The sequence below is a fragment of the Electrophorus electricus genome, chromosome 26, assembly GCF_013358815.1.
Source record: "Electrophorus electricus isolate fEleEle1 chromosome 26, fEleEle1.pri, whole genome shotgun sequence".
Classification (NCBI taxonomy): domain Eukaryota; kingdom Metazoa; phylum Chordata; class Actinopteri; order Gymnotiformes; family Gymnotidae; genus Electrophorus; species Electrophorus electricus.
Window position 1 is genome coordinate 1,796,567 of NC_049560.1, and position 22,427 is coordinate 1,818,993.

A 22,427-nucleotide genomic window follows, 5' to 3' on the forward strand; every position below is an offset into this window, starting at 1 on the left:
GGAGCAGTCCATCACAGTGCCAAAGTTGAGACCGGCCTGCATCAGTCAAAACTTGCTGCCTGTTTGATGCTGAAGTGGGATAGACTCCCAGAACTCCTAAACATTTTCACCATCTACAGCAAGAGGTACAATCAACAAGATCAAAACAACAAATGTTTTGCACAATGACACTTAAATGCTGAAAAGCATACTATTTCAACTAAGACTCCATACAGGCTTATTAAAACTGGACAGGGCACTCTCAGTACACTGTGTGTGTTTATGAAATTCCAAGATATCTAATATTAGTTCTCTACCTACAGTCTGAATAGCTGTCATTAACAATGTGATGTGGCAGTGTTTATATTAGTTGCGATTTGAAATCTAATTACAAAGTTAATGTTCAAATTAAAGTATTTATTTATAGCTACAAATTAAATAACTATAATATGGTTTGAATAACGGTTAAGATCTTTTTAAGTGTTACTGTTTTATTCAATGGTATGACTCAGCAGGTCGCCGCTACAAAAGTACAGACAAATAAAACCATGTATTAAAATAAAAAAGGAAACACTGCAGACTTTACAGAGAGAAGCAGTAGGTCCCGGAGTGAGTATTAAAACTAGTTATGAAATGGACTGGAGCTGATAGAAAGCAGAAGACTGTTGTAAAGTCATGGCGCTAGAACCAAATAAATACATAAGCATAGTCCCCTTAGACTTAGTTATTAAGGAATAATATTCAAAAGCAAATTATGTGAAAAACTGAGAAATTTAGAAGTAGAGTGAATAAAAATGAGGTCTGAAATAAGATACGGCATCAATCCATGTTGTAATTTACATAAAACAATTAAAAGATTGTCTCTTTCTGTTACCAGTAAAAGGCCAAGCAACGTTTTTAAAAAATCCATACTTGAATTGGACATGAATTTTGAATTGACAAACACTAAAGTCAAAGTCCACAGAACAGAGCAGTGATGAGTTCAGTGTCACATTATCCCAGGCCATGCAATAAGCCCAGTTATCTCTTCAAAATGCATTTAATAACTTGGGAGTTTTTAATACTTGATTTAGAGTGAAAAATGTAATAATACATACTGGTTTCAATTGCATGTAATTAAATATGTAAGTTTCTTCATCATTTTAAAAATAATATTGAGATCGCAAAACTGTAAAGTAACAAATATGAAGTTGTGCATTGACCAATTGTGTTAAATGAAATCTGTTTAGTATTGATTACAACTTTTAACAATGTTGTCATTGTCTCATCCAGCTTCATGACATGACCACCTGGAATGCTTTTCTAGGAGTAAAATTTCGCACATATAGTTAGCACATCTTATAAATGTTTGTTTGGACAGTCGTTACCAGGGTAACACCTGACAACAACAACAAAAAAAGGAGTAAAGCAACTCACCCAAAAAAGCAATTTTTGACTTTTAAACTCAGCAAATAGATGTTTATTTATTTATTCATTTATTCTTTCATCGTGTGAGAGATATTTAATACTTTATTCATGAGATCACTAAAATATATTTTAAAAATATTGATTAAAGTTATATATATTTGCTGATATTATTAACAGCAATGTAGACAGGTGAAATATTCTCACCTGCTTTGCATAGTATATCCTTAACATATAAAATAATAGTAAAGATTTTGGGCATACTAACACACTTTTTTAAGTTTCTTTATCATTTTAAAAATAATGATGAGATCGGAAAACTGTAAAGTAACAAATATGAAGTTCTGCACTGACCAATTGTGTTAAATGAAATCTGTTTAATATTGATTACAACTTTTAACAATGTTGTCATTGTCTCTTCCAGGCTCTTGATATAATCACCTGGAAGGCTTTTCTAAGAGTAAAATGTTGCACATATTCTTAGAACTTCTTATAAATGTTTGTTTGGACATTCGTTACCAGAGTAATGCATGACAACTCACCCAAAAAAAAAGCATATCTTTTCCAAAGACATGGATCAAATGAAATGCATTTATTTATTTGTTTACTTATTTTAGTGTCTCATTTATTTTTTTACAACTTGTGAGAGATATTTAATACTTTATTCATGAGATCACTAAAATATATTTTTAAAATATTGATTAAAGTTATATGAAACAACAAAATAAACCTTTAATATTTACTTTACATGTGGTCATTGCTCTTAACATGTCCTGAGGCCAGGGGAACCTGACCTTAAAATGATTGATTTGTTTAAGACAAATTTTGTGGAAGTTAAACAAGAATGAATCTTTGCCATCACAATTTGGATTTATGAGTTAATAATTAATTTTAAACTTACTGTTTAGTCATCACAACTACTAGTATAAAAAGGTACTCTCTTTTAGGCTTCATCACTGGATAACCAGCCATGAGAGCTGTTGTTCTTGCCTTGACTCTGGCCCTTGTGGGTAAGTTATTATCAGATAATGGTTTAATTTCCTCAAAAACATGGAATGAATTGAATTAATGCTTTGAACATTTTTATAAAATGGCTATTTACCTGTTCTTTTCTTACTTCATTTAGCAAGTCAGCAGATTAACCTCGGTAAGTTATTTTTAAGAAGAGCTAATTATACCCTAGACACACTCATAAATGTTGAATTCATTATGTATTTAAGGTATTTCAAAGTTATAACGTGTTTCAAAAGTTCCAGAGTTTGCTCCCGGTAAGACCTTTGTGTACAAGTATGACGGTCGGGTCTTGGGCGGTCTGCCTCAGGAGGGTCTGGCCAAGGCTGGTGTAAAAATCAGCAGCAAAGTTCTCATCAGTTCTACGTCTCAGAATACCTTCCTCCTGAAGGTAAAATGATTTGTCATTGCATGAAATATGAACTGTTGCTATGTAATCAAGACACATATGGCTAATTTGTGCGTTTAAGAAACTCTAACCAAGGTTTGTGATCATTTTGCACTCAGCTCTTGGAACCCCAACTCTTTGAGTACGCTGGTGTCTGGCCCCAGGATTCTTTCATTCCTGCCACTAAACTTACCTCAGCATTGAAGACTCAGCTTGTGACTCCCATCAAATTCGAATACTCTAATGGTGTGGTTGGTAAAGTATTTGCCCCTGCTAGAGTTTCCTCTACTGTTCTGAACCTGCACAGAGGCATCCTCAACATCTTTCAGCTCAACCTGAAGCAGACCCAGAATGTCTATGAGCTGCATGAGGTAAGAGAATAAATGTATTTTAATATCAGTTGATGGTTCTGTCATATTCTGATTTATCACCTTGGCTCAAAACATTTCATTTTCTAAGGATGGAACTCAGGGTGTCTGCAAAACCCATTATATGATCAGGGAACAATTCAAACCCCATCAAATTGCTGTGACAAAGTCCAAAGATTTGACCGATTGCCATGAAAGGGTCATCAAGGACATCGGTTTGGCTTATACTGAGAAGTGTGTTGAATGCCAACAGGTGAGCTCAAACTTTATCAATGAGTTCAAAAGTCGCATTTAAAAGTGTGATTTAGCACATGTAAAATGTACACCTTCTAGAAGTCATTCTGTTCTCACCACAGAGACTTAAGAGTCTAACTGGAACTGCAACCTACAAGTACATCATGAAGCCCATTGATGATCATGCTCTGGTCTCTGAGGCTACAGTTGAAGAGGTCCATGAATTCTCAGCATTCAATACATTCAATGGAGCAGCCCAAATGAGAGCCAAGTATGATCTATCTGTTCATGTTTCATATCCTGTCACAACCTTCAGGAAATTTCATGGTATGAAAAAAATCTGAAAGGTTATTTCTCACAACAGCCAAACTTTGAGGTTGCTGGAGGTGCAGAACAAGCCCACTGCTCCTAGCAATGATCAGTACTCAGCCCGTGGATCCCTACGTTATGAGTTTGGCTCTGAGATTCTTCAAACCCCCATTCAGCTTCTGAAGATCAGCAATGCACAGGCCCAGGTATCATTGTTCATGTACATTAACCTACATGTATAAGATGTTTTCATATATTCATCTGAAAGAAACAACTTGTTCTCTTACAAGTGTCATTGTTTTTCTATCAAACGTTGAGGCATTTCCTTTTCTCTATTTCAGATTGTGGAGGTATTGCAGCATCTGGTTGAACACAATGTAGCTAAGGTCCATGAGGATGCTCCTCTGAAGTATGTTCAGCTTGTGCAGCTCATGCGTTTTGCAACCTTGGAGAATATTGAAGCCATTTGGGCTCAGTACAAGGCCAAACCTGCTCGCAGGTAAAATTCTTAGGAATACTTTAATGAAATAAAAGTGCAGCGTGATTTGGCCTTTTCTAAAATCCTTCTTCTGGTAGACGATGGATTCTGGATGCGCTGGCTTTTATGGGTACACCAGTGGCTTTGAAGTTCATCAATGAGAAGTTCCAAGATGATGAGCTTACCAAGCCAGAACTCATCCAAGCCCTTCCGGTCACTTTGCACATGGTCACTGCTAATCCCGACACTATCCGTATGACTGCTGTGAGTAGCTATTTTTAGCGTTATAGTAAATGTAGTTCAGCAGACACTTAGAGATCTTATAAAACCTTATAACCTTCCACTCTGTTTAATAGCGCCAGGCATTGAACCCAAAACTCAAGTCAATTCCATTGCTGCGTGAGATGGTCATGCTGGGCTATGGTTCCATGATAGCCAGATACTGTGCTGGAGTTCCTTCCTGTCCTGCTGATCTTATGAAGGTAAAACCTCTGATCTTTCCATTATGTCTATAAATCATCATATCTAGATTCAACTACTTTTCTTAATAGGCATATATATCAAATATAACTATGTCTAATTTATAAAGTTGCTCAGAGATTAAGAGAAGAAAGATTTATACTGTTAAGTATGATGAATTTCAGTGCTCCTTAATTGTAATGAATGTGGACTCAAAGCTAATACATTTCATCTCTCAAATGTTTTCCTCAGCCTATCCATGACATTGTTGCTGGGGCTATTTCCAGAGCTGATATTCGTGAAATCACCCTGGCACTGAAGGTTCTTGGCAATGCAGGCCACCCTTCTAGCCTTAAACCCATCATGAAACTCCTCCCTGGATTTGGAACCGCAGCTGCAAATGTTCCCATGAGAGTCCAAGTTGATGCCGTCTTGGCCCTTAGGAGAATTGCCAAGAGAGAACCAAACATGGTATCCATCACATGATGATAGAACACAAAATGCATTTTAGCTCATTTTGATCATGGAACTAAATCTTTTGCTCTTTTATAGGTTCAGTCAGTGGCACTGCAACTCTTTATGGATAAAACTCTTCATCCTGAACTGCGCATGGTTGCCTGCATTTTGCTCTTTGAGACCAAGCCTTCAGTGGCTCTTATGTCCACTCTTGCTGGTGCTTTGGAGAAGGAGCCCAGCATGCAAGTGACCAGCTTTACATACTCTCACATCAAGTCTCTGACCAGAAGCATGGCCCCCGATTTCATCAATGTGTAAGAATGTCTTACTTTTCAAAAATATTACTTAGTTATACTGTTGAGCTGCAAACCGCAACCCAGAAGTGACTACTTTGAATCTTACAGGGCTGCAGCAGCTAATGTTGCCATCAGAATCTTGAATCCCAAACTCAATAGACTGAGCTTCCGTTTCAGCAGAGCCTTCCGCTATGACCTTTATTTGTGTAAGTGTTAAAGAGCTTTGCTATTTTACTAAAAGAAATTGTACATCTCACTCAAAAAAATGTAAATGGTTTTATTACTGAACAATACATTTTTTGTTGCATTCAAAGCTCCTTTTCTGGTTGGTGCTGCTGGTAGTGCTTTCATCATCAATGATGGTGCCCACATCTTGCCTAGAGCCATTGTGGCAAAAGCACGTGCCTACCTGGCTGGAGCTGCATCTGATGTTCTTGAGGTAGGAGGTGCCCTGTTTGAGGATGTCAGTGAACTCATGTAAATCAGGCAGTTTGTTTCTACAACTGGGATTGCCATTTGTTATTTGAACCAGGTTGGTGTGAGAACTGAGGGACTCCAGCAAGTGCTAATGAAAATTCAAGCTGGTGACGAGAATGTTGATTGGATGACCAAGATAAAGCGAATCATGAAGGCAAGAAGCTACCATTAACACTGAATTCACCTTATTTTAATAGTTTCATCTTGATCTAATTTATCAAATATTTATACTTCCTCTTTTATTCCTTACAAACTGAAGAACTGGAAGAGCTTGTTGCCAACAAATCTGCCATTGGCCTCCATGTACATGAAACTGTTTGGACAGGAAATCGCTTTTGCCAAAATTGACAAAGCCTTAATTGAAAGTGTCATTGAACAAGCAGCACAGGTATTTAATTAAGAAACTTCTTTGTTACAAAAGTTTTTGATTGCCTTTATTAATGAAATATAAAGAAATGAATAAATTATTACATGTAAAATCTAATCTTATAATCATTCACTATTTGGAGGTTGCTACAGGGCCACGTGCACAAGAAATTGTGAAGGATATTGTTAGTGCAATGCAGACTGGGATTGATCGCCAATATTCCAAGTCTCTGCTGCCAGCTGAGGTGCGTCGCATCCTCCCCACTGCTGTTGGTCTGCCGATGGAGCTCAGTCATTACGCTGCTGCTGTTGCTGTTGCATCTATCAATAGTAGGTTTTCACCTCAATGTAACATCCCAGCTTTAAAAATGTGAATTTTAGAAATGTTTGACCAAGTTATTACCTTGATCCTTTTAGTTCATACAACCATCACACCTCCTCTACATGAAGAGACCATCACTCTTGATCAGTTATTGAAGACTAATCTTCAGTTGCGTGCTGAAACCAGACCAAGGTAGACTACCACAGACACCTTTCAAATGACTGAATCAGAAAACAAGCCAGTGAAACTGCATAAACATGTTCCTGTTGTTTGTCTTTCAGTGTTGCAATGCAGACATTTACTCTAATTGGAGTGAACACTGCCGTCATTCAGGCTGCTGCAATGGCCAAAGGAAAGCTCCATATAACTGTGCCAGGAAAACTGATTGTAAGAGCTGACCTTCCGAAACGCAATTTTAAGGTGGAGGTTTTGCCTGTTGCAGTTCCTGATCATGTTGCAACCATTAGGTAATTGAAAGATGCCTTTATTTCTAAGAAAATGTAAAACATTTAATAAAAAGGCCAAAACTGATATTACGAACCTAAAGATGTTGCATATCGTGAGCCTTGATTTTTCGCTGCATTCTGCGCCAACAGGTTTGAGACTGTGGCTGTGGCCAGGAACATTGAGGACCTCCCAGCACAGAGGGTGGTATCTCTGGCACCTCCAGTGCCCTCTGATGCTCCGCCCAGTTGGATCCCTGCTTTAATTCAAATGTCGATGTGTGATGTTGTCCCCTACATTCGCATGAAGGCATGCCTAGACATTTCCTCTCGCAATGCAGGGTTTATTGACAGCGATCTTATTTACTATATTGTTGGACAGCACACAGCTCGTATTTCAGTGGCAAGAGGTAATTATTGAGGCCAAACTATGAATAATAGTTGTTCTAATGTATTACCAATATGAATATGGGAAATATACTCTCACATACACTTTAGTTGATGGTCCTGCCCTTCAAAGACTGGAGCTTGAGGTACAACTTGGTCCTGAGGCAGCTGAAAAGCTCAGTAAAGGAATCAGTCTTGTTGAAGCTGAATACTCAGAAGAAACTGCCATCCTGTTGAAGCTGAGGGACATACTCAAGGCTGGAATGAAGACCATCCAGTCCAATTCAATGAGACCCTCTTCCTCAATCAGCAGCAATTCCAGCAGTTCCAGTAGTTCTAGTAATTCCAGCAGTTCCAGCAGTTCCAGCAGTTCCAGCAGTTCCAGCAGTTCCAGTAGTTCATCCAGTGCTCAGACATCTGATGTAAGTCTTTAGTGTATGGCTATTGTTAAGTAGTACTCATGATTACCCATTACATTATATGACAAGAATAAATCTGTTAGCAGTTATGGGTGGTGTGCAACTCACTGTTTTTAGGATGTATATAGTTTTAAACACCAAAACGTATTGACCTGTGTTGCCTTCCAGTGCTTTTTTATTTTTGCACCTCCTCAAACACAATCTCATGAGTCATTCATTGTTTCTTCCTAGGCTACTTCTATAAATGAACCCTTCCAGAAATTCCATAAGGATAAGGTAGATCCAAAAAAAATCTCTTCAGCTTTATTTTAATTTTGTGTGTTTATATGCATTATCTTTTCCTGCATTAAAAATAAAAAATAATGAGGTTTCTACTTTTATTGCAGTACTTGGCCTTACAGGGAGTGTCAGGTACCAGCAGCTCTAGCTTTGAGAGACAGGTACAGCAAATATTTAGTTGTGAATTTAAATATGATAAGCACAATACATTTTTTTTGCTTAACATCCAGAGGACTATTGGAAGAAGTAAAGTGCCTCTTTACATTTTTAGGCTAAATTCCTTGGAGATGCTCTTCCACCTGCCATTGCCATCATTGCTCGTGCTGTTAGAACTGACCGTGTACTGGGATATCAGCTTGCTGCTTACGTGGACAAGTCCACTTCAAGAGTACAGATTGTGCTTTCCTCCATTGTAAAAAATTACCAATGGAAGATCTGTGCTGATGGTGTTCTGCCAAGCAAGCATAAAATTGCTGTAAGCCTGGCTCTCTGTAGCAGCTTTCTAAGAGAACACACAGAATATTAAAAATGTAAATATATGACTTGCATTGAGCATATCTCTTTCTTATTAGGCCAAGCTTGCATGGGGTAAAGATTGTCAGGAATATTCTGCATGTGCCAAAGTTGAGACCGGTCTGCAGCAGTCAAAACTTGCTGCCCGTTTGAAGCTGAAGTGGGATAGACTCCCAGAAGTCCTAAACATTTTGACCATCTACACCAAGAGGTACACTCAACAAGATCAAAACAACAAATGTTTTGCACTCTGCCAAACTGATTCATACTTATTGCTTGATTTACTCTTTGATTTTCTTACATCAGGGCATCAGATTACATTTTAATGGTAGCTCCTTTGGTCGGAATTTCTGCTGAGAAAGCCAATAACAAGGGCAAAGAGATTGCCTTAACTGTGGTTCTATCAGATCAGGACTCCCTGAACATTATTCTCAAGTGTCCAAAGGTGAGAAACATTTTTGTCATGGCTTTGCACAACTCAATATTTTAATACTTTAACATTTTTAATGTTGTTCATCCTTAATTGTAGATGACGCTGTCAAGGAAAGATGTGCCTCTTCTTATTTCCTTGCCCATTGGAAATGATCGAAGTGTTGCAGTATAAGGAATTTACATATTTGTGCGATTATTGAAAAATGTTCAAGTCCTGAAAGTGACTCTTCAGAATGTAACAAAGTAAATAATTATGTAAAATAAATATGCAGCATCCAAAAAGAAAACAATATCTCTTGTGTATTGTCTATGTAGTTTTTGTCACAATTTTGCTTTAAAAATATTGTGCTGATCAGGACTCTTGGCCTGACAGTACAGCCTTCAATATGTGGCTTTCTAATAATAAAATAATCTCTAGCAATTCCTAAATTGTATCCACACAAAACCCTATAAAACTACAATTACATACCCCATTGTTGTTCCCTAAAAAAGGAACAAACAACTACCACACCAACAACAGCAACAGCAACAAAACCCCACACACTGCATACTCACAGACTCTACAACAGTATATATAATCACAACGTGAGATTAAACACCTCCATTAAAGCTTTCATTTTCATAGAATCATTCTAATAAAAAATTGTAAAATAATAAGAAGTGTTTTAAAAAATGTAACCACGAAAAGTAACTCCGGCTAGATATTGCACTTATACCACAATCCTCATTTGGATGAATTGTTTTAACAAAACTATATTACATTAACCATTGCCCAATACTTCACATACCTAGAAACAATTAATACAACACTTGATAAAAAGGGACCCTAATGCTAAGATCTCAATCTGATAAAACTAAACACAAGCTAAGAGAATATTCCTACGTGGAAAAAGAAAAAAAACCCCCACTGGCTATACACTTTGATGCGCAAACACTGTATCAGGCATCCATCCTGGAAATTCACCAGTTTATGGGTTAATACTTGTACACAAGGTATATTTGCTATGAAGGCATGTGGCCTGCCACAGCCCCCTAGTCACCAAGCACACGCACAGTTAAAGTGTATAAACAAAGTGTATAACAAATATCTCCATCTTTCCTCCACATTCCCTTGGAGGACTTTCAAGCGAATTTGCAGTACTTTACATTCTGCCTTGCTCATGCCAGGCAGAATGGAGACAGCACTTGTGAATGCCGCTCTTAAAGGAACACCACACCTCATTATGCCAACATCTGCCACCACACCCTATCCATCACCTGGCTACATGTAGTATCCAATATCGTGATGTTTCTTTCAGTTATGCTAGCTGATGTGTATGTTGATCCAACATGAAGGTCTTCTGAATTTATTTGTTTCTCCTGCAGCTAGCATCTAATTGATAATAACCAAATAGTAATACAGAAGTAAAAAAAAAAAATACATTCATGAGTAAAGCAAACCTCTGTAATTACTGATTTCCTACGTGGATTTTTCCTTCATTTCCACCACAAGCTCTACCATACTGAAATGTAATCAGTTAGTAATGAGTGATAATAATTGTTATAGTAAATAGTTAGTTAGTTATGGTAGTTTGACATATTTAACAATGTCACAGTTAGTCCCTCCCAGCTTCTATGTTCCATGTTTTCCCTGTAGTGTGTATTTTAGTTCCATGCCGTAGTTTCGTTTTCTCTGGCCCTCGTTTGATTGCTCACGTCTGTCCCTCGTTTCTACCATGTAAAGTTCATGTATTTAAACCCTGTCTGATACGCTGTGTTTTTGCTGTTCATTGCGTTTATGTGTTTGGATGGCTTAGAAAGCCTGTCTGTTTTTCAAAGCCTGCGTTTGTTAGCCCGTGTGTTATTTCCTACTTTTTGTTGTAGCCTGCTTCCTCTGTTTGCCTTCATATACTTGTGTTTTTGGTTCATCATGTATCCCCGTTATCTCCATATTGGTTCTATGACCCTGGACTACTCCAAAAACTACAACTCTGGATTTGCCCCTAATAAATCTCGCTCTTCTCCGTACATCCGTCCGCCTCCGTACCGCTCATCATTACTTACATGTTTAGTACTTAATAATGCCTGCAATAGAATCATATTGATCATATCATCAACATGTAATAGTTTGTTATGCCAAACTACCATAACTATTTACTATATAACAATTTTTATTACTCATAACTAATTGATTACATTTCAGTATGGTAGAGATTGTAGTGGAAATGAATGCTACATTGTAATGGTCAGTAATTTGTGTACTGTCCCCTTACCACGCTAGATCTAGCCTGCAGTTACTGGCAAGTCTCGGTAGAGGAGGAGTCTAGGCTTAAGACGGCTTTTATCTAGCACTGTGGTCTATTCCACTTTCGGGTTCTCCCATTCAGCCTCTGTAGCGCTCCTGCAACGTTCCAGAGGCTAATGAACAAGGTTGGACTTGTATACAAGTGCTGCGCAGTTTACTTGGATGACGTCATTGTTGCCTCACCGGCATTCGAATAACACCTGACCGACCTGTGAGAAGTGCTGTCCAGACTTGAATTAGCGGGTCTCTCTTTAAAACTGATGACGTGTCAGTTCTGCCTAAAAGAGCTCACTTTCCTTGCATACCATGTTACCCCATCAGGAATTCTACCAGACCTAGACAAAGTGAAAGCTGACTTTAAAACTCCAAACATGGTGAGACATGTGAGGCAATTCCTGGGTCTTACAAGTTACTATTGTCGCTTCATTAAAGACTACACATGTCGTGCTGAGCCTCTGAGTTGATCTGGGACGAAAAATGTGAAGCTGTGATGGACTTCTTGAAAGGCTGTCAGCACCTGTTTTAATGTTCCCTGATTTTGGCCGCCCCTTCTTCATTCACATGGACGCTTCTGATGCAGGCCTTGGCACAGCTCTAATGCAGAAAGACAGGAATGGTTTGGATGTGGCACTTGCATACGCTAGCCATGCTCTACGCAAGACTGAGAAACCATACTCTACCCCTGAAAAGGAATGTTTGGCTGTCATCTGGGCACTGGTTGATGTCATGGCCCAACCCATCAGGTAGACTTGCTAGGTGGTCACTACGACTCCAGGACTTTGACTTAAATGTAATCTACAAGCCTGGGACAAAGAACAAAGTGTCTGATGCTCTGTCTCATAATCCATTGCCTGGTGATGGGGCAGTAATGGACATTCTACCCGATTTTGTGATTATTGGCAGTCTGGATCTCCGTGCCCTGCCTCCTGTCATTTCTACAGATCGTGAGCATCTGCGACAACTACAGCTGGCTGACCCTGTAACTGGCAAGCTACTAAGAGACCTTGAGAACCCACCTGAAAGTCAGTGCATAGGGGTCAATACCACAAAATACTCTGTCCAGGATGGTCTGCTCTACTATACTGACCCAAAAGCATCTTGTGCGATCCACCCCATGAAACAACTAAAGTTGTTTGCCCCCTTGTCTTTGAGAAATGCTCTGCTGAAGTACTATCATGATCACCCAACGGCCGGTCACTTAGGAGTCACTAAAACATTAGCCCAGTTGTGGCTCAGATTTTTCTGGCCAAAATTACCTATGGATGTCAAGCAATACGTTTCTTCCTGCACAGTGTGTCAGCTCATAAAACCTAGTCAGAAGAAGCCCCTTGGCCTTATGATTCCCATACGGCCAAAAAAAACCATGGCAGTACTCTGGAGTGGATTTTGTGGGCCTACTACCTCGCACATCTAGTGGGAATGCATATATTATTGTGTTTGTTGATTACTTTTCAAAGTGGGTGGAAGTGTCTGCCATGAGAGAAGCTACTGCTCAGGTCGCTGCCAACAAATTCCTGAGCGAAGTGTTTGCGCGTCATGGCGCCCCTACCTACTTTATTTCTGACAGGGGATCTCCATTCGTGAGTGGCTTCTTTGAACATGTCATGTCTGCACTTGGGACCGAGCACAGGCTGACTACTGCATACCACCCACAAACTAATGCTACAGAGTGTGTCAACTGCACTTTGAAGACTGCAATCAGCTCGTATGTGGGTGACAAGCACACTTCTTGGGACAGGTTCATAACCCAGATCTGCTTTGCGCTGCACACTGCACCAGATGAAAGCACAGGATAAGCCCTTCAGTGATGTTGTACGGTCGTGAACTTGACACTCCACTCGACCTGATCACACAACCTTCGTCTATTGGTCCAGACGAGCCTGCCGTTCCCTACCCAAAGACTTTAAGACGTCAATCCAGGAGGCACATGAACACGCTCGGGCAACACTTGACAGCAGTCATATTAGGCGGAAACATTATTAAGACCAAAGACATCGTTATGTGTCCTACAATGAGGGTGACTTAGTCAAAGTAAAAACCAACCCCAAATCTGATGCACTCGCAAATTTCACAGTTAAGTTAGCCCCTATATATGCTGGCTCTACCGCATCTTACAAAGGCTATCAGATGTGAATTTCAGATTGTCAAGGGAGGATACGGGTGAGGACGCAGTTGTTTTTCATGTGGTCAATATGCAACCACTCCACACATGGGAGTTAACCACCCCACCTGGAGATAACCAATGTTCATCAGTAGTGCGTGAGCTGTCCGCGGGGACAGAGGACCTATCTGCTGGCATGAATGCAAACAATGTGGACGCTCATGATGACTGGCAAACACCTCAGACTTGTGCTGACCCTGACATTGACTTCGGAGCTCAGGATACTGACAAGGCCAACTGCGACAGGGAACACACAGGAACACACTACTCACTAAGGCCTAGTCACATACCTAGGATCACCACCAGTTGGTCGGAAACAAAATGGACTATCACTCTCAAAGACTAGGCTTCTGAGTGGGTTACTTTCATAGACTGCTGGGATTTGTTGCATGCCACTGCACTACTGTGATTGGTTATTTGGGTGCTGTTGGAGCCTTGTTCAAAGGGGAAAAAAAGTGTTTGGTTATTTGGGTCCTGTTGGGACCTTGTTAAAAAAAAGTATTCTGTACTGCTTGGTGTGTTATACTACGTGACTGTATTTTGTTTTCATCAGGGAATATGCTATACTGTCATGTATGCCTGGCATTTGCATGTTACTCTGTATGCCATCACGGTATGTGGTAATAACTTCTGTTTCTTGAGTTACGGCACATAGGAAATCAGTAATTCCAGAGATTTGCTTGACTCATGAATGTATTTTTAAATTTTTTTTTTTTAACTTCTGTATTACTATTTGGTTATCATCAATTAGATGCTAGCTGCAGGAGAAACAAATACCTTCAAAAGACCTTCATATTGGATCAGCATATTGGATACTACATGTAGCCAGGTGATGGATAGGGTGTGGTGGCAGATGTTGGCATTATTAGGTGTGGTGTCCCTTTAAGAGCGGCATACACAAGTGCTGTCTCCATTCTGACATGAACAAGGCAGAATGTATGGTATTGCAATTTGTTATGTAAGTGCCTATGATTTACCTCAGATAAAAAGTAGACATGTATACATATTAAAGGATTGTCTGTTTTCTGTGTTACTAAACACCAGTCGAAGTATATTGTCCTGTTTGTGAGCCTAAATTAGTGGTGTAAAACCATGGTGAAAAAGTTAGTCATGTAGTTCATAGCTGGCTAATTTTCCATGTGGTTAAACAAGATTTTTATGGTTGTACAATGTTGTGTCTGCTAGCCCAGTCAACTGAAAAGTGATTTCTGTTGTTGCTGGTGTGACTAGAGGTAAGTTTACAAAAATCCATCAGTAAATATATGTTAGTAATTAAAAGCAACCTTCAGAGGCAAAGCAAAAGGAAGAAAGTTCTCCTGAAAGTCCTCCAAGGGAATGCAGAGGAAAGATGGAGATATTTGTTATTGTTTATACACTTTAACTGTGCGTGTGCTTGGTGACTAGGGGGCTGTGGCAGGCCACATGCCTTCATAGCAAATATACCTTGTGTACAAGTATTAACCCATAAACTGGTGAATTTCCAGGATGGATGCCTGATACAGTGTTTGCGCATCAAAGTGTATAGCCAGTGGGTTTTTTTTTTTCTTTTTCCACGTAGGAATATTCTCTTAGCTTGTGTTTAGTTTTATCAGATTGAGATCTTAGCATTAGGGTCCCTTTTTATCAAGTGTTGTATTAATTGTTTCTAGGTATGTGAAGTATTGGGCAATGGTTAATGTAATATAGTTTTGTGAAAACAATTCATCAAAATGAGGTTTCTGGTATTAGTACAATATCTAGCCGGAGTTACTTTTCATAGTTACAGTTTTTTTAAAACACTTATTATTTTACTTTTTTAATATATTAGAATGATTCTATTAATATTTAATGGAGGTGTTTAATCTTACTTTATGATTTTATAGACTATTTTAGGGCCAGAGTCTGTGAGTATGCAGTGTGTGGGGTTTTGTTTTTGTTGTTTTCTTTGTTCCTTTTTTAGGGAACAACAATGGGGTATGTAATTGTACTTTTATAGGATTTTGTGTGGTTAAAATTTAGAAATTGCTAGACAATAGACAATAGACAATACACAAGAGATATTGTTTTCTTTTTGAATGCTGTATATTTATTTTTTACATAATTATTTACTTTGTTACATTCTGGAGAGTCAGTTTCAGGACTTGAACATTTTTCAATAATGACACAAATATCTAAATTCCTTATACTGCAACATTTCTATCATTTCCAATGGGCAAGGAAATAAGAAGAGGCACATCTTTCCTTGACAGCGTCATCTACAATTAAGGATGAACAACATTAAAAATGTTAAAGTATTAAAATATTGAGTTGTGCAAAGCCATGACAAAAATGTTTCTCACCTTTGGACACTTGAGAATAATGTTCAGGGAGTCCTGATCTGATAGAACCACAGTTAAGGCAATCTCTTTGCCCTTGTTATTGGCTTTCTCAGCAGAAATTCCGACCAAAGGAGCTACCATTAAAATGTAATCTGATGCCCTGATGTAAGAAAATCAAAGAGTAAATCAAGCAATAAGTATGAATCAGTTTGGCAGAGTGCAAAACATTTGTTGTTTTGATCTTGTTGAGTGTACCTCTTGGTGTAGATGGTCAAAATGTTTAGGACTTCTGGGAGTCTATCCCACTTCAGCTTCAAACGGGCAGCAAGTTTTGACTGCTGCAGACCGGTCTCAACTTTGGCACATGCAGAATATTCCTGACAATCTTTACCCCATGCAAGCTTGGCCTAATAAGAAAGAGATATGCTCAATGCAAGTCATATATTTACATTTTTAATATTCTGTGTGTTCTCTTAGAAAGCTGCTACAGAGAGCCAGGCTTACAGCAATTTTATGCTTGCTTGGCAGAACACCATCAGCACAGATCTTCCATTGGTAATTTTTTACAATGGAGGAAAGCACAATCTGTACTCTTGAAGTGGACTTGTCCACGTAAGCAGCAAGCTGATATCCCAGTACACGGTCAGTTCTAACAGCACGAGCAATGATGGCAATGGCAGGTGGAAGAGCATCTCCAAGGAATTTAGCCTAAAAATGTAAAGAGGCACTTTACTTCTTCCAATAGTCCTCTGGATGTTAAGCAAAAAAAATGTATTGTGCTTATCATATTTAAATTCACAACTAAATATTTGCTGTACCTGTCTCTCAAAGCTAGAGCTGCTGGTACCTGACACTCCCTGTAAGGCCAAGTACTGCAATAAAAGTAGAAACCTCATTATTTTTTATTTTTAATGCAGGAAAAGATAATGCATATAAACACACAAAATTAAAATAAAGCTGAAGAGATTTTTTTTGGATCTACCTTATCCTTATGGAATTTCTGGAAGGGTTCATTTATAGAAGTAGCCTAGGAAGAAACAATGAATGACTCATGAGATTGTGTTTGAGGAGGTGCAAAAATAAAAAAGCACTGGAAGGCAACACAGGTCAATACGTTTTGGTGTTTAAAACTATATACATCCTAAAAACAGTGAGTTGCACACCACCCATAACTGCTAACAGATTTATTCTTGTCATATAATGTAATGGGTAATCATGAGTACTACTTAACAATAGCCATACACTAAAGACTTACATCAGATGTCTGAGCACTGGATGAACTACTGGAACTGCTGGAACTGCTGGAACTGCTGGAACTGCTGGAATTGCTGCTAATTGAGGAAGAGGGTCTCAATGAATTGGTCTGGATGTTTTTCATTCCAGCTTTCAGTATGTCCCTCAGCTTCAGCAGGATGGCAGTTTCTTCTGAGTTTTCAGCTTCAACAAGACTGATTCCTTTACTGAGCTTTTCAGCTGCCTCAGGACCAAGTTGTACCTCAAGCTCCAGTCTTTGAAGGGCAGGACCATCAACTAAAGTGTATGTGAGAGTATGTTTCCCGTATTAATAATGGTAATACATTAGAACAACTATTATTCATAGTTTGGCCTCAATAATTACCTCTTGCCACTGAAATACGAGCTGTGTGCTGTCCAACAATATAGTAAATAAGATCGCTGTCAATAAACCCTGCATTGCGAGAGGAAATGTCTAGGCATGCCTTCATGCGAATGTAGGGGACAACATCACACATCGACATTTGAATTAAAGCAGGGATCCAACTGGGCGGAGCATCAGAGGGCACTGGAGGTGCCAGAGATACCACCCTCTGTGCTGGGAGGTCCTCAATGTTCCTGGCCACAGCCACAGTCTCAAACCTGTTGGCGCAGAATGCAACGAAAAATCAAGGCTCACGATATGCAACATCTTTAGGTTCGTAATATCAGTTTTGGCCTTTTTATTAAATGTTTTACATTTTCTTAGAAATAAAGGCATCTTTCAATTACCTAATGGTTGCAACATGATCAGGAACTGCAACAGGCAAAACCTCCACCTTAAAATTGCGTTTCGGAAGGTCAGCTCTTACAATCAGTTTTCCTGGCACAGTTATATGGAGCTTTCCTTTGGCCATTGCAGCAGCCTGAATGACGGCAGTGTTCACTCCAATTAGAGTAAATGTCTGCATTGCAACACTGAAAGACAAACAACAGGAACATGTTTATGCAGTTTCACTGGCTTGTTTTCTGATTCAGTCATTTGAAAGGTGTCTGTGGTAGTCTACCTTGGTCTGGTTTCAGCACGCAACTGAAGATTAGTCTTCAATAACTGATCAAGAGTGATGGTCTCTTCATGTAGAGGAGGTGTGATGGTTGTATGAACTAAAAGGATCAAGGTAATAACTTGGTCAAACATTTCTAAAATTCACATTTTTAAAGCTGGGATGTTACATTGAGGTGAAAACCTACTATTGATAGATGCAACAGCAACAGCAGCAGCGTAATGACTGAGCTCCATCGGCAGACCAACAGCAGTGGGGAGGATGCGACGCACCTCAGCTGGCAGCAGAGACTTGGAATATTGGCGATCAATCCCAGTCTGCATTGCACTAACAATATCCTTCACAATTTCTTGTGCACGTGGCCCTGTAGCAACCTCCAAATAGTGAATGATTATAAGATTAGATTTTACATGTAATAATTTATTCATTTCTTTATATTTCATTAATAAAGGCAATCAAAAACTTTTGTAACAAAGAAGTTTCTTAATTAAATACCTGTGCTGCTTGTTCAATGACACTTTCAATTAAGGCTTTGTCAATTTTGGCAAAAGCGATTTCCTGTCCAAACAGTTTCATGTACATGGAGGCCAATGGCAGATTTGTTGGCAACAAGCTCTTCCAGTTCTTCAGTTTGTAAGGAATAAAAGAGGAAGTATAAATATTTGATAAATTAGATCAAGATGAAACTATTAAAATAAAGTGAATTCAGTGTTAATGGTAGCTTCTTGCCTTCATGATTCGCTTTATCTTGGTCATCCAATCAACATTCTCGTCACCAGCTTGAATTTTCATTAGCACTTGCTGGAGTCCCTCAGTTCTCACACCAACCTGGTTCAAATAACAAATGGCAATCCCAGTTGTAGAAACAAACTGCCTGATTTACATGAGTTCACTGACATCCTCAAACAGGGCACCTCCTACCTCAAGAACATCAGATGCAGCTCCAGCCAGGTAGGCACGTGCTTTTGCCACAATGGCTCTAGGCAAGATGTGGGCACCATCATTGATGATGAAAGCACTACCAGCAGCACCAACCAGAAAAGGAGCTTTGAATGCAACAAAAAATGTATTGTTCAGTAATAAAACCATTTACATTTTTTTGAGTGAGATGTACAATTTCTTTTAGTAAAATAGCAAAGCTCTTTAACACTTACACAAATAAAGGTCATAGCGGAAGGCTCTGCTGAAACGGAAGCTCAGTCTATTGAGTTTGGGATTCAAGATTCTGATGGCAACATTAGCTGCTGCAGCCCTGTAAGATTCAAAGTAGTCACTTCTGGGTTGCGGTTTGCAGCTCAACAGTATAACTAAGTAATATTTTTGAAAAGTAAGACATTCTTACACATTGATGAAATCGGGGGCCATGCTTCTGGTCAGAGACTTGATGTGAGAGTATGTAAAGCTGGTCACTTGCATGCTGGGCTCCTTCTCCAAAGCACCAGCAAGAGTGGACATAAGAGCCACTGAAGGCTTGGTCTCAAAGAGCAAAATGCAGGCAACCATGCGCAGTTCAGGATGAAGAGTTTTATCCATAAAGAGTTGCAGTGCCACTGACTGAACCTATAAAAGAGCAAAAGATTTAGTTCCATGATCAAAATGAGCTAAAATGCATTTTGTGTTCTATCATCATGTGATGGATACCATGTTTGGTTCTCTCTTGGCAATTCTCCTAAGGGCCAAGACGGCATCAACTTGGACTCTCATGGGAACATTTGCAGCTGCGGTTCCAAATCCAGGGAGGAGTTTCATGATGGGTTTAAGGCTAGAAGGGTGGCCTGCATTGCCAAGAACCTTCAGTGCCAGGGTGATTTCACGAATATCAGCTCTGGAAATAGCCCCAGCAACAATGTCATGGATAGGCTGAGGAAAACATTTGAGAGATGAAATGTATTAGCTTTGAGTCCACATTCATTACAATTAAGGAGCACTGAAATTCATCATACTTAACAGTATAAATCTTTCTTCTCTTAATCTCTGAGCAACTTTATAAATTAGACATAGTTATATTTGATATATATGCCTATTAAGAAAAGTAGTTGAATCTAGATATGATGATTTATAGACATAATGGAAAGATCAGAGGTTTTACCTTCATAAGATCAGCAGGACAGGAAGGAACTCCAGCACAGTATCTGGCTATCATGGAACCATAGCCCAGCATGACCATCTCACGCAGCAATGGAATTGACTTGAGTTTTGGGTTCAATGCCTGGCGCTATTAAACAGAGTGGAAGGTTATAAGGTTTTATAAGATCTCTAAGTGTCTGCTGAACTACATTTACTATAACGCTAAAAATAGCTACTCACAGCAGTCATACGGATAGTGTCGGGATTAGCAGTGACCATGTGCAAAGTGACCGGAAGGGCTTGGATGAGTTCTGGCTTGGTAAGCTCATCATCTTGGAACTTCTCATTGATGAACTTCAAAGCCACTGGTGTACCCATAAAAGCCAGCGCATCCAGAATCCATCGTCTACCAGAAGAAGGATTTTAGAAAAGGCCAAATCACGCTGCACTTTTATTTCATTAAAGTATTCCTAAGAATTTTACCTGCGAGCAGGTTTGGCCTTGTACTGAGCCCAAATGGCTTCAATATTCTCCAAGGTTGCAAAACGCATGAGCTGCACAAGCTGAACATACTTCAGAGGAGCATCCTCATGGACCTTAGCTACATTGTGTTCAACCAGATGCTGCAATACCTCCACAATCTGAAATAGAGAAAAGGAAATGCCTCAACGTTTGATAGAAAAACAATGACACTTGTAAGAGAACAAGTTGTTTCTTTCAGATGAATATATGAAAACATCTTATACATGTAGGTTAATGTACATGAACAATGATACCTGGGCCTGTGCATTGCTGATCTTCAGAAGCTGAATGGGGGTTTGAAGAATCTCAGAGCCAAACTCATAACGTAGGGATCCACGGGCTGAGTACTGATCATTGCTAGGAGCAGTGGGCTTGTTCTGCACCTCCAGCAACCTCAAAGTTTGGCTGTTGTGAGAAATAACCTTTCAGATTTTTTTCATACCATGAAATTTCCTGAAGGTTGTGACAGGATATGAAACATGAACAGATAGATCATACTTGGCTCTCATTTGGGCTGCTCCATTGAATGTATTGAATGCTGAGAATTCATGGACCTCTTCAACTGTAGCCTCAGAGACCAGAGCATGATCATCAATGGGCTTCATGATGTACTTGTAGGTTGCAGTTCCAGTTAGACTCTTAAGTCTCTGTGGTGAGAACAGAATGACTTCTAGAAGGTGTACATTTTACATGTGCTAAATCACACTTTTAAATGCGACTTTTGAACTCATTGATAAAGTATGAGCTCACCTGTTGGCATTCAACACACTTCTCAGTATAAGCCAAACCGATGTCTTTGATGACCCTTTCATGGCAATCGGTCAAATCTTTGGACTTTGTCACGGCAATTTGTTGGGGTTTGAATTGTTCCCTGATCGTATAATGGGTTTTGCAGACACCCTGAGTTCCATCCTTAGAAAATGAAATGTTTTGAGCTAAGGTGATAAATCAGAATATGACAGAACCATCAACTGATATTAAAATACATTTATTCTCTTACCTCATGCAGCTCATAGACATTCTGGGTCTGCTTCAGGTTGAGCTGAAAGATGTTGAGGATGCCTCTGTGCAGGTTCAGAACAGTAGAGGAAACTCTAGCAGGGGCAAATACTTTACCAACCACACCATTAGAGTATTCGAATTTGATGGGAGTCACAAGCTGAGTCTTCAATGCTGAGGTAAGTTTAGTGGCAGGAATGAAAGAATCCTGGGGCCAGACACCAGCATACTCAAAGAGTTGGGGTTCCAAGAGCTGAGTGCAAAATGATCACAAACCTTGGTTAGAGTTTCTTAAACGCACAAATTAGCCATATGTGTCTTGATTACATAGCAACAGTTCATATTTCATGCAATGACAAATCATTTTACCTTCAGGAGGAAGGTATTCTGAGACGTAGAACTGATGAGAACTTTGCTGCTGATTTTTACACCAGCCTTGGCCAGACCCTCCTGAGGCAGACCGCCCAAGACCCGACCGTCATACTTGTACACAAAGGTCTTACCGGGAGCAAACTCTGGAACTTATGAAAGACATTACAACTTTGAAATACCCTAAATACATAATGAATTCAACATTTATGAGTGTGTCTAAGGTATAATTAGCTCTTCTTAAAAATAACTTACCGAGGTTAATCTGCTGACTTGCTAAATGAAATAAGAAAAGAACAGGTAAATAGCCATTTTACAAAAATGTTCAAGGCATTAATTCAATTCATTCCATGTTTTTGAGGAAATTAAACCATTATCTGATAATAACTTACCCACAAGGGCCAGAGTCAAGGCAAGAACAACAGCTCTCAT

The 22,427-nt window shown here is 39.2% G+C and overlaps 1 protein-coding gene and 1 pseudogene across 1 annotated transcript; one reads left to right on the forward strand and one right to left on the reverse strand.

Moving 5' to 3' along the window:
- The first annotated feature begins 2,353 nt into the window (after window positions 1–2,353).
- LOC113586104 (vitellogenin-like) lies at window positions 2,354–9,207 on the forward strand. The gene is made up of 27 exons (XM_035523227.1): window positions 2,354–2,393; window positions 2,510–2,530; window positions 2,634–2,785; window positions 2,902–3,153; window positions 3,242–3,403; window positions 3,507–3,655; window positions 3,749–3,899; window positions 4,035–4,192; window positions 4,270–4,435; window positions 4,528–4,653; window positions 4,883–5,101; window positions 5,183–5,400; window positions 5,491–5,588; window positions 5,697–5,821; window positions 5,915–6,015; window positions 6,112–6,247; window positions 6,369–6,555; window positions 6,643–6,739; window positions 6,829–7,014; window positions 7,144–7,400; window positions 7,489–7,799; window positions 8,028–8,072; window positions 8,183–8,236; window positions 8,347–8,550; window positions 8,648–8,799; window positions 8,895–9,033; window positions 9,118–9,207. Exons 1-27 carry the CDS (start codon window positions 2,354–2,356, stop codon window positions 9,190–9,192), a joined length of 3,981 nt encoding a protein of 1,326 aa, XP_035379120.1. The 3' UTR covers window positions 9,193–9,207.
- Window positions 9,208–13,589: 4,382 nt separating this feature from the next.
- Window positions 13,590–22,427, reverse strand: LOC118240816 (annotated as a pseudogene).